Genomic DNA, 10,695 nt, shown 5'->3' on the forward strand with positions numbered 1-10,695 from the left:
TATCTAGAAAGAAGTGCTAAAAGGAAAGATGGATTTAAACTGATGCATGCCACTGAAGTTAAAAAGGTTTTCAAGCGCATGTGTGTACACCTTGGCTGTTTTCGGTCAAATGTGTAACTAGACTGGTAGAGCAGTGGAAACTCTTGACAATGTTTAAAGAAGAGGTAAGAAGTGATGAGCACTTTTTAGAGTTACCAAATTGAAAAGTACAAATGATCACTAGTGGCTCTGACTCATGTTCTTATCCAAAAGTTTCGAAAGAAGACAGTGATGAAATCAAGAAAAAGAATTTCTGAATTGCAACGTTCTAGTAAAAGCAATCCTAAACAAGCTAAGCAAGATGATAACTTTATCCTCACTTGTGCAGAAAGTCTGTTCATATTTCTCTTTCTTGCTGGAATAAACCAATTTGCTTATTTCTTTTAAATGTTATGCCAATGCTTTCTCCAAACAGCTTTTAAATCCAGCATACCCCACATCCAATGTGCTGTGAGACTACTCTTAGATATGTTGAAGATTGTTGTGTGCAAATTTATTTTACCAAGTTTTCAAATCTTCCACTTTCATTTTGGAAATTAATTACCATAGCAGACTAAACCAGAAGGATGATTCTGACTTAATTAGAGGCATTTGTGCTGCCACAGTCCAGAGATGCTTGGTGTCATTAGTGATAAAGCAATAAATTGAGAAATAAGTGATTGTCTTTCAGTGTGAGATCCTACCAGACACTTATGAAAGGAGAAAGAATTGGTGTACACTTGTTCTTTGTTGGGAAACTGAAAATTGCACAAGGAAGCTTGAAATATAACAAATTAGCCCAAGTCATATTTGGCATTTTTAAAATTCCTTATAGCAGTGCTGGGTGTGAGAGAATATTCAGCCAGGTTTGAAAAACAGAAAGCTGAGTTCAGATTCTCTTTTTCTGGTGAAGCTTTGGAAATGCTCCTAACAGCCAAGTCTAGACTGCTGGGCCATTGTGATGGACCAAACTTTGATTCAGCATTTCTGAAGAGTGCACAGTCTGCAACAGTATTGTTCTTGATGCAATTAAAATCAGTTGATGTCTAATAGAATATCAACAGAGAAATCCAGATAGAAAAATATTAGGTAAGCTAATATTTAAAAGCAAGGATACTGTACTGGTAAACATAAGGCTGTATTTTAGTATAAAATGTGTATTTTGCCAGTGAAATTTAATTTCTAGAACAGTGTGGACTTCAGAAAAACCTCCTACTTTTTCCAAAAAATCTTCTGTTTTTTCCTCCTGGTTTTATGAGAAGTACTCTTGCTTTGCACAAAAAATCTCCTGTTTTCATCCTGCTTACAAATGCCTGATCTCCAGCTTTTTGAAAGTCAAAAGTTGGAAGCTAGTTGTCTGGATCTCTAAAACATTGATAATTATCTGTCCAGATTCAGTTTCATTTTTGGGAACAAAAATGAAATCTAGGCATATAGACAAATAAGTTTTTGTTTTTGTTCATGACTGAGAAGTCTGGACACAAATGTCTTAGTGACTTTCTGTATGGTCATATATTCTGATAAAATGAGCTGGCACATTCCATATACTCTTCTTTGCATCCTAACAGATTTACATTCTTCTTTAAATGAGGCCATTATGGATAGGACAGTGGTTATAATCACCTTCCTTCCACACCAACTTCGATAGGCCTGAGTTTGAATCCCATTAGTGAAATGAGGAATTTTTATGAGTTTTTTTTTTTTTTTTTTTTCAGTGTGGCTGAGTTGGTCTCTAACAATGTTTTTTTTTTTTTTTTTTTTTTTTCCTTCCTCACTGAAATTCAGATTTTATCCAGCAAATGGCAAACTTGCCAAAGAATATATACAATTGTAGATACAAAACACTTGATTTCTGATGCCTCCGTGGGCAGGAGCAGCAATGCGTAGCGCACGCTTCTCGATTAGACCGGGGTTCGAGCCGTGACCACCAAATATGGAGGATGCAGAAAGGTCAGGGAATGATCACCGCATATCCCCGGAGCAACATGGCCTTAGTTGCTAATGCTCCTAAAAACTAAATAACAACAACAACAATACTTGATTTCTTTAGCACTGGTTTCTTTGGCACTGGTCACGCACCTAAATTAAAATAAAACTTCCAAGTCTGTATACAGTATCAAGGTGCCACCTAATTATAGCCTAATATGCCAGGATAATCACCTCTTATGTCTCTGCTGGCAGAGTTCCCATATATCATTGAGCCGACCGGGCTAGCCGAGTGGGTAAAGTACCTGCCCGGCAACCCAAGGTCGCGGGTTCGATTCCCGCCTCGGGCTTGGATCAAAAGTACTGCAAAAACCTTGGGAGGTGCAATATGGCCATAGAAGCCGATGCGCCAACAACTACCAAATCAAAAAAAAAAAATATATATATATCATTGACAAAATCTTCTGCTGTAATAGCCTGCTTCCATTCTTCATTTTCAGAAAACTGTCAGACTACAATTATTCCTAGCTCTTTTTCATTCTCCACTACTTTCAGTTTGGCACTACTAAAATGGTATGTTATTCTGGGATTATTGCTTCTGAAATGCAAGGATAACACAAGGTATGGTAATGAAGTTCCTGGACCGATGCTGTTGCAGTTATATTCGATGTTTGAAAATAAATGGAAGTGGTAAGTTACAGTTCAAACTTCCTCCAACAGATGGTCGTAGAGATTGTCCAGTAGTGTTAACATTCTGTATCATGATTTTGCAGTGAATGAATAACAAATTTTACTTTAAACCAGGAAAACTTGCAACAGAAATGTGTGCAATGTTAAAAACCATTTATGTTGGATGAAACGTTAATTTACCAGTGTGTCTGAATGGTATAAGCGGTTCAAAGATGGATATGAGGATGTTCGCAATGACCCAAGTAGTGAGCATCTGTCAACCTCTCAAAATGAGGACAGAGCTGCAAGAGATCATTGTTTGGCCTTCGGCATGATGGCACATGAGTTGGATGTGAATAAGCAGATGATTCATCAAATTCAGCATAAGGATTTAAGGAAAAGAAAGGTCTGTTCATGTTATGCACTCAAAGGGATGTAAATGTACATTGAAAAAGGATGGTTGCAAAATAGATGTCAAAAATTTCTTTCAGCCAGAATGAAAGTTTTCCATTGATGGAATAAATTTCCAACCTAGCCAGAAGTGGGAAGTTTGAATAAATTTTAAGTGTCAAAAGAAAGTCAAATGAAGTGAATAAGAGGGGTTTTTTTAATTAATTTATTTTTTTTGGATGATGCTGTATTATGAGCTTGCTTCCTTTCAGTATTTCACTAATATTAATACTTCTCTGTATGTCTAAATTTAGACATTTAGAGAGGTGCTAGTTTATATTTTTGTAAATAAAGCACTAATTTCCATCCAACTTTCTTTTTTAGCTCAGTTTTTTTTTTTTTTTTTTTTAAATAATTAGGGTGTAGTATAGGATGTAATGTAGTAGTCGAAAAATAATATAAGAAAGCAAGCTTATACAGCATCAGCCATAAAAATATACCTGTTTTATTCACCCGACTGATTCACTAAATGTCCAATCCTTTAAATTCATTCAAACTACCCACTGCCACAATTTGGGTGGAAGTTTAGTCCAACAATCAATTACTCTCTGCCTGAAAGCCAATTCTGCTGCCATCCTGTACTAAAAAAATAAGTATCGTGGATGAAAATGCTGAATTGAGTAAATAAGATTGCTATAAAAAAAGCATATTATTTAACTGGTATGCTGAAAGGTTTGTAAATTTTTGTGAATTTTTTGTCTTTCTTTTAAGGCCCGTGCTAATCTCTTGGATTCAATGATGGCAAGCAGCAGCAGTAACAGCAGTAGTAGTGAAGATGAAGGAGAAGATGAAGTATTAGAACACAAGTACCATCAAAGGCTTCATGCCTTGCATCGTTTTCGTCGCCACCGAAAAAGAGGTAACCATCTTCTCATAGGTGATTATTTTGTGAAACAGTATTCATTAAAAACCACTAGTTTTATCTTATTACAATTGAACTGCATGTTCAATTGTAAGATTTTATTAGAAATGCAGATTATTAGAAAATATGGTAAGCATTTTAGTGAAAAGCGGTTACTAAAATTGTTACTAAAATTACTCTGAAAATGAAACCCATGAAGTACAGTTGATACTCAGAGGTCCAGCAACTTTGAGACCAGATCACTGCTGGTTTATGGAATTTTCCTGTTTATGATAGCAGTGATAATTGTATTTACAAGGTAAGATCAAAAAAGTTTCATTACTGAATTTGTTAACAATATCTGAATATTAAATAAGAAAAACTTACATTTTGTAACCTAAAATATATTTTATAGCAGTTGGCATTTTTGTTGCATTTGTGTAAAGATATCCCCCCCCCCTTTTTTTTTTTTGCCTGTTGTTGTTGACGGTAAGGAATTTTGCATCATCCTTTTCAGTAGTGTAGCTACCCTTTTTCGGGCCCGGAGGCAAAGAACGTGTTTGGGGCCCCCTAATTAATTAATGAAAAATTGCAAAAACAGGAGACAGCCAAAGACGCTGGGGCACCTAAAGGGCCCAGGCCTGGAGGCAATTGCCTTGCCTGAATACATAGTAGCTATGCCACTGATCCTTTTCTGGAATATTGCTTTTTGAACAAAGTATCTATAAAATTTTTCTTTTTGTTGATGAAATCAGCCTCACAGACTAGACTATTGAAGCAAACAATTTGAAAAAGAAAAAAATCTTTAAGAGGTAGACTATTTTAATGGTACAAATAATTCAAAAATTTATGTGATATTGTTGACTGTGATGCAAGGTAATAGGACCTTGCATTTCAACAAATGACAAATTTCTCTCCCATATTATAAGATTATTCAGGCCAATCATCAAATAAGAATTGATGACATAGCCTATCAAGTTGGATTATCATGCGATATTCCAACTTGAGAGGCTATTTCAACATTATTTCAGTCATCGTGTCTGATATCTTAAACCTGAAAAGTTTGTGAAGTTTCTTTGTTCCAAAATTTTCAACAGTACATCAGATGGAAACAAGAATTAAGCTTTCAAAAGAACTGGAAGAAATATGCAATTTATAAAAACAGCAGCAGTAGTAGTGAATACTTTATAAGAACTATTGTTTTTATAAATTGGATTTTTAAAAAGAGTAGTGGCAAAAGATGGAATATAATGTTATCTTTATGACCCAAAGATAATTTCTCTGAATGAAAATTTCTTGTCTCCCAAGGAAGAAAACAATTCGGATTGATAGATTTAAAGGAAAAGTTATGGGGAAATTATTTTTTTGACTATAAAAGCATAATTCATTATAAATGAATACCATACTAGTAATATGGCAATGTATTTAGTAATCATGTGCTTGATTTTCTGGAGACGATTTTCTAGTGATGCAGAAGTTGTGGTAAGTATGATTTATAAAAACAGGCATGATGGGAGATGAAACATAGTGTTATCTATAACACTATGTTTCATCTCCCATCACTCCCACCTATATTTTATCTCTCATCTTTGTTTGGAGATAAAACATAGATAACACTAAATTTTACCTCCCAGACAAATGCAGTCAAGGACTTTCTAAAAAGGACTTCAAAGAAACTTCATTAGCATTAGTAAAGGCACATGATGCAAGAAAGCAAGCTTATATAGCATCAGCCAAAAAAAAAAAAAAACCCATTCTCATTTCACCCATCCACTCACTCCAGATGTTTGTCTAGTTCTGCCTTGAATCTATTTAAGCTATCAACTTCTACAACAACAGATGGAAGTTTGTTCTAGCAATCAACCACCTGCTGGCTACAGGCAAATTTCCACACATCATCTATCCTACAACTGCCTTTCCTCAATTTGAATTTATGCCCTCTCAGGCAATTATTCTGAGCAAGAGGAAGAATCCCATCAGCATTGAGCATGCTCAAACCATTCAAGGCTTTATACACCTCAATCAGATCACCTCGCAGGTGCCTAGTCTCCAGACACTGTAATTTGCAAAACTTAAGCCTTTCTTCGTAAGAGCAACCCTTTGTTCTGTTCACTATATGTATGTATATAAAGTCTATAAAATAAATCAGTAAATCGAACATTATCTTTTCCATATGTATATTGAGTAGTCATCAGACTTTTAACTGCAATGAGTAATTATGGTCTTCATATTCCATAGACCTTGAAAATCACCAAAGTGATTTTGGCTGTTATAGCAGTGTCTCTTTGAGACACTGCTATAACAGCCTGTTTTAATATTTGCTGATCTCTTGTCAGATATTGGATAGCCTTGATTAATCTCTAACTTGTGAATAATAAAGCAGTTCTGTTATTTGGTTTTTTTAGGAGCTTTAACAACTAAGGCCATATTGCTCTGGGGATATGCGGTGGTCATTCCCTGACCTTTCCGCATCCTCCATATTTGGTGGTCACAGGCTTGAACCCCGGTCTAATCAAGAAGCGTGTGCTACGCTGCTGCTCCAAAGCAGTTCTGACTTGTCGTGCAGTATGAAGTTAAAACTTCAAGTATTTATTAAAACAAAGGCTATTTTACCTCTAAAATAATTTAATAAATTGAGGACTATCCTATCCTTTTATGTATTTATCACCTAGCAGAAGGTAGTTCTCATCTTTCATTGAACTGAAATTGTTATAAGTGTAAAATTATAAATCTAACTTTTTTTTTTTTCTTTTTTAGCTTCTGATCGAGATGCTGTCATTGGTTTCATTCCACGAATACGAGCATCTATTATTGACCGCCATGATTTCTTTTATCGTTTTGGTGAAAAAGAAATGGAAGCTGTTGCTTGCTTTGACTTTTTAGATGAACTTTCTACCTCACCTAGTGATGCTGGGTCATGTGAGATACTTGGAAGAGAAAATATGTCCTATATTGTAGATAATAACAACACTATCAATGGCAGTAGGGACAATGAAAGTACTCTACAGATCTTTAATTTGCATACAAATGAACCAGCTGCTGACCAGACCAGAACTAATCGCTTCTCACTTGATGAAACAAAGCTTGCATCTCACAGGCAATTACCAGAAGGTCGTCTCTCTTCGATGACTCTTAATTCCCAAGATGGTGAACCAGTGGACCATATTTCACTTAGTGATTCGTGTGCAGAAAGTTACTCTTCTTCAACTCAGAGTCTGAATCAGATCAGTTGAGATTGTACAGTGCTTCAGGTTTGATTTGCTTCCATTTAGTTTTGAAATCAGAAAAAAATGTGAGTGTGCAGTCCATTGTGCTGTTCTGGTAACATTCATATTACCTTTGGTGATATGTATACCTCATTGCTAGTGTGTATACACTATTTTGGAATGATCTTTAACAATTACAGTCACAGTCCAAAATACTTGGCATTCACCTGCAGTTATACAATGCAATAAGAGGGATCTAATATTGATTGTATATGGATTGCAGCTCCACCCTATCTGATGTGATGTGGTATTACTTCAGAACAGTTAAAAGAAGCTCTATTTTTGTGACAGTTAATTCCTATGCTATGTGCAAAAACCACAAAGCTTATTGTAAATATATACTGATAAAAAGGGCATATTCTTTTGGAGCTGTTCTGCCTTAATTATGTGTGTATGTGCATATGTGTGTGCACACTTCATTTGCTCCTGTTATGTAGGCCTGCATAAGCCTGGGCAGCCATAACTTTTGTGCCAATAGCAGTGTATTCCATGACTGAATCTTTTATCTATACTAAAACATCTCAGTTTCAGCAGCTATAATTGAAAGTTGGATGTTATTTCAATTGCTGAAAGTGCCTCCTTGATGTGGCATAGGAGGCTTGCTTGCCATGATGATTAATGAAGAATATTTATTTGTGTTATTTATGTAAATCTAATTTTTTTATTGTTTTGTTGAAGGTGAGTGGCCTACTTTTCTTGTACATGACCACAAATGGCCCTAGAGTTGAAAAATAATCTAATGTACAAATCTGTGATGGACTTTTTTGTATCGGATATGGTGTATTTTGAATGTGGTTGTAAATACACGTCCATCTCCAGAAAATAAGTTTGTGACTATTTTCTTTCACATTCCAGTAATAAGCTGCGGAATTCTCTTTAACATCTGTATTGAGAATTTGTCATTCTTTATACACCTTTAAGTATGTAATATTTTAAATAAAATGTTAATCTAATTTTTATTAAATATAAACTATTACAATCTTGTCACTGTTGACTACAAGGAAAAAAAGATACACATGACCCTCAGTTAAAGATATATTTATCATAATGTGGTTCTTACTCACTACTTTCATTAAATCTCTCTCTCTCTCTCTCTCTCTCTCTCTCTCTCTCTCTCTCTCTCTCTCTCTCTCTCTCTCTCTCTCTCAATACACTAGTGAATAAGAAATTAAAAAAATATTGAAATATTGCATTACTTTTCAGTTATCTTTTACAGTAAAAATTACTAAAATTTAAGATGTTGGTTATTTTCAGTGTGAAGAACATGCTAGTGCAGTAAGCAGAGCTTGATTATCCCATTTTTAAAAATGAAATATACAAATTAACTATGTAGTCTTTCCTGCTATTTAGTTACCATAAGCTCTGTTCTGCTATCAATAGCAAAATGATTACCAATGATTTTTGGATACATATAAAAAAAATTATTTTGAATAGTAATACAATTAGGTAAAATTATTTTACCAAATCATTTCCTTCTTATTAAATTAACTACAGACCAAGCCTTGTTAAATGTATACAATCTGTATGTAAATGAATTTTTGGTTGTGGTTTTTAAAGATGAAAAGGAAACATGTATTGACAGGCACAAGTAATGCTACTGCTTCTACCAATTTGTGTTATGCTTCAACCATTTTAAGTGGTAAGTAATGGAAGATTAGGATATTTTATATGTTTAAGTGAGGTAAAAAGTTATCACGAAAAAAAATATATATATATGGCTAAGGTAAAAAAGTAAATTGCAGCCATTATTAACCCACTGCAGGATGGAAGCCTCCTCAACAATTCATGCTGAGGGAAATGGACCATAATCTGCCACGCTGGTCCAGTGCGGGTTGGCAGATAGACCATATTTAGCAGTCAGGGGCTTGAACCCCGGTCTACTCAAAGAGCATGTGCCGCTGCACTCCCGCTCCTGACCACTCGGCTACGGGAAACTTACTGGGAAAACTGGTTTGCCACTACTGCAGTTTCTCCCTGCATTCTTGGTAAACAGACGGTGCATGTTATCAGTAGAAGTCGAGAACTATATACTGATTGACACATAGGAGTCACAGATGATGTAATGATTAGTTTTTCTCATTATTAAAAGCAGATTATTGGAGTTCATGTGTTTTTGCTATTAAAAAAAAAACATTACTGATTTATTTATACATTTTCAGGTTAGCTTTCATAACCTTGCCTCAAAGTTTAGGTTAGGAAGAAAGGAAAAGGTTTCTTTATTTTTCATTATATTTCATAACCTGACTTAAATATTGTTAGGAAATAATAGGAATGGTTTCCTTACCTAACTTAAAAGGTTAGGTTAGGAAATGATAGGAAAAGAAAGAAAGATTCTTTATATACATACATATAGTGAACAGAACAAAGGGTTGCTCTTATGAAGAAAGGCTTAAGTTTTGCAAATTACAGTGTCTGGAGACTAGGCACCTGCGAGGTGATCTGAGATGTATAAAGCCTTGAATGGTTTGAGCATGCTCAATGCCGATGGGATTCTTCCTCTTGCTCAGAATAATCGCCTGAGAGGGCATAAATTGAAATTGAGGAAAGGCGGTTCTAGGATAGATGTGCAGAAGTTTGCCTTTAGCCAGCAGGTGGTTGATTGCTGGAACTTCCATCTATCGTTGTAGAAGTTGATAGCTTAAATAGATTCAAGGCAGAACTTGACAAACATTTGGAGCGAGGGGATGGATGAAATAAGGGGTTTTTTTTTTTTTTTTTTTGGCTGATGCTATATAAGCTTGCTTTCTTGCATCATGTGCTCTTGCTAATGCTAATGCTAATATCATAACATCAATCACTCACCTAAAGCTATGATGTCATCTATCATGCACCAATCAGTACATTATGTGTCACACCTATGTGTCAATCAATGTACTGTTCTCGACTTCTACTACCACTACCAATAACACACCATCTGTTTAACGAGAATGCAGGGAGAAACTGCAGTAGCAGCAAACCAGTTTGTCTGGTAAGTTTCCTGTAGTTTGCCATGGTTCTTGTGTTGGCTTTGCCAAAAAATATATATACAGTCAGTTCTGGTATAATGTGTGTATTTTTGCCACGCGAATTTGCTCCAATGCAACTGATATATTAGGGAACAATACGACTATAACATGATTTTGTGTTGGCTCATGCGCAATTTTGTCTGTGAGTAACATGGGTAAACGCAAAAACCCGGCACCAAGCCGAACGTGGTGACCTGCACGGCAATACATACAAGTTTACGAAGCTTATTTTTAAAATGTCAAATGTGTGAGAGCTTTATTTTCCATTTACCGTAGTTGTATTAGTCTGAGACACACTGTTTTCATTCTCTGTATTCACAATATGTTGTAGGCTGACTCATATTTTCAGGAGCTCACATTTTTCAGTTTGAACAAATTTCGTGAGGCGTGAGCAGTGTAATACATTTCTGGAGGTCACTACCATAAAACAATTTCCTGTAAACCAAGAGCAACCAGGCTCAATATGTCCTATGTTTAAATCACAATTAATAATCATAAGAGTTACCTCTATTTCTGTCAT

General features: G+C 35.3%; 1 protein-coding gene across 9 annotated transcripts in view; it reads left to right on the plus strand.

The window, feature by feature from the left end:
* LOC150075824 (uncharacterized) overlaps nt 1-8,027 on the plus strand; it is a 376,562-nt gene extending 368,535 nt beyond the window's left edge. For 8 of the 9 annotated variants that reach the window (XM_090387480.1, XM_090387477.1, XM_090387482.1 and 5 more), the window contains 2 exons: nt 3,775-3,940; nt 6,662-8,027. In XM_090387480.1, the coding sequence (XP_090243606.1) occupies nt 3,775-3,940; nt 6,662-7,137 (642 nt within the window). In that variant the 3' untranslated portion in view covers nt 7,138-8,027. The remainder of the gene's footprint in view (nt 1-3,774; nt 3,941-6,661) is intronic. The other variant, XM_090387479.1, reaches the window with a different exon arrangement.
* The last annotated feature ends 2,668 nt before the right edge of the window (nt 8,028-10,695 follow it).

Source organism: Mastigoproctus giganteus, chromosome 13 (genome assembly GCF_048544385.1).
Source record: "Mastigoproctus giganteus isolate SK-2022 chromosome 13, ASM4854438v1, whole genome shotgun sequence".
Classification (NCBI taxonomy): domain Eukaryota; kingdom Metazoa; phylum Arthropoda; class Arachnida; order Uropygi; family Thelyphonidae; genus Mastigoproctus; species Mastigoproctus giganteus.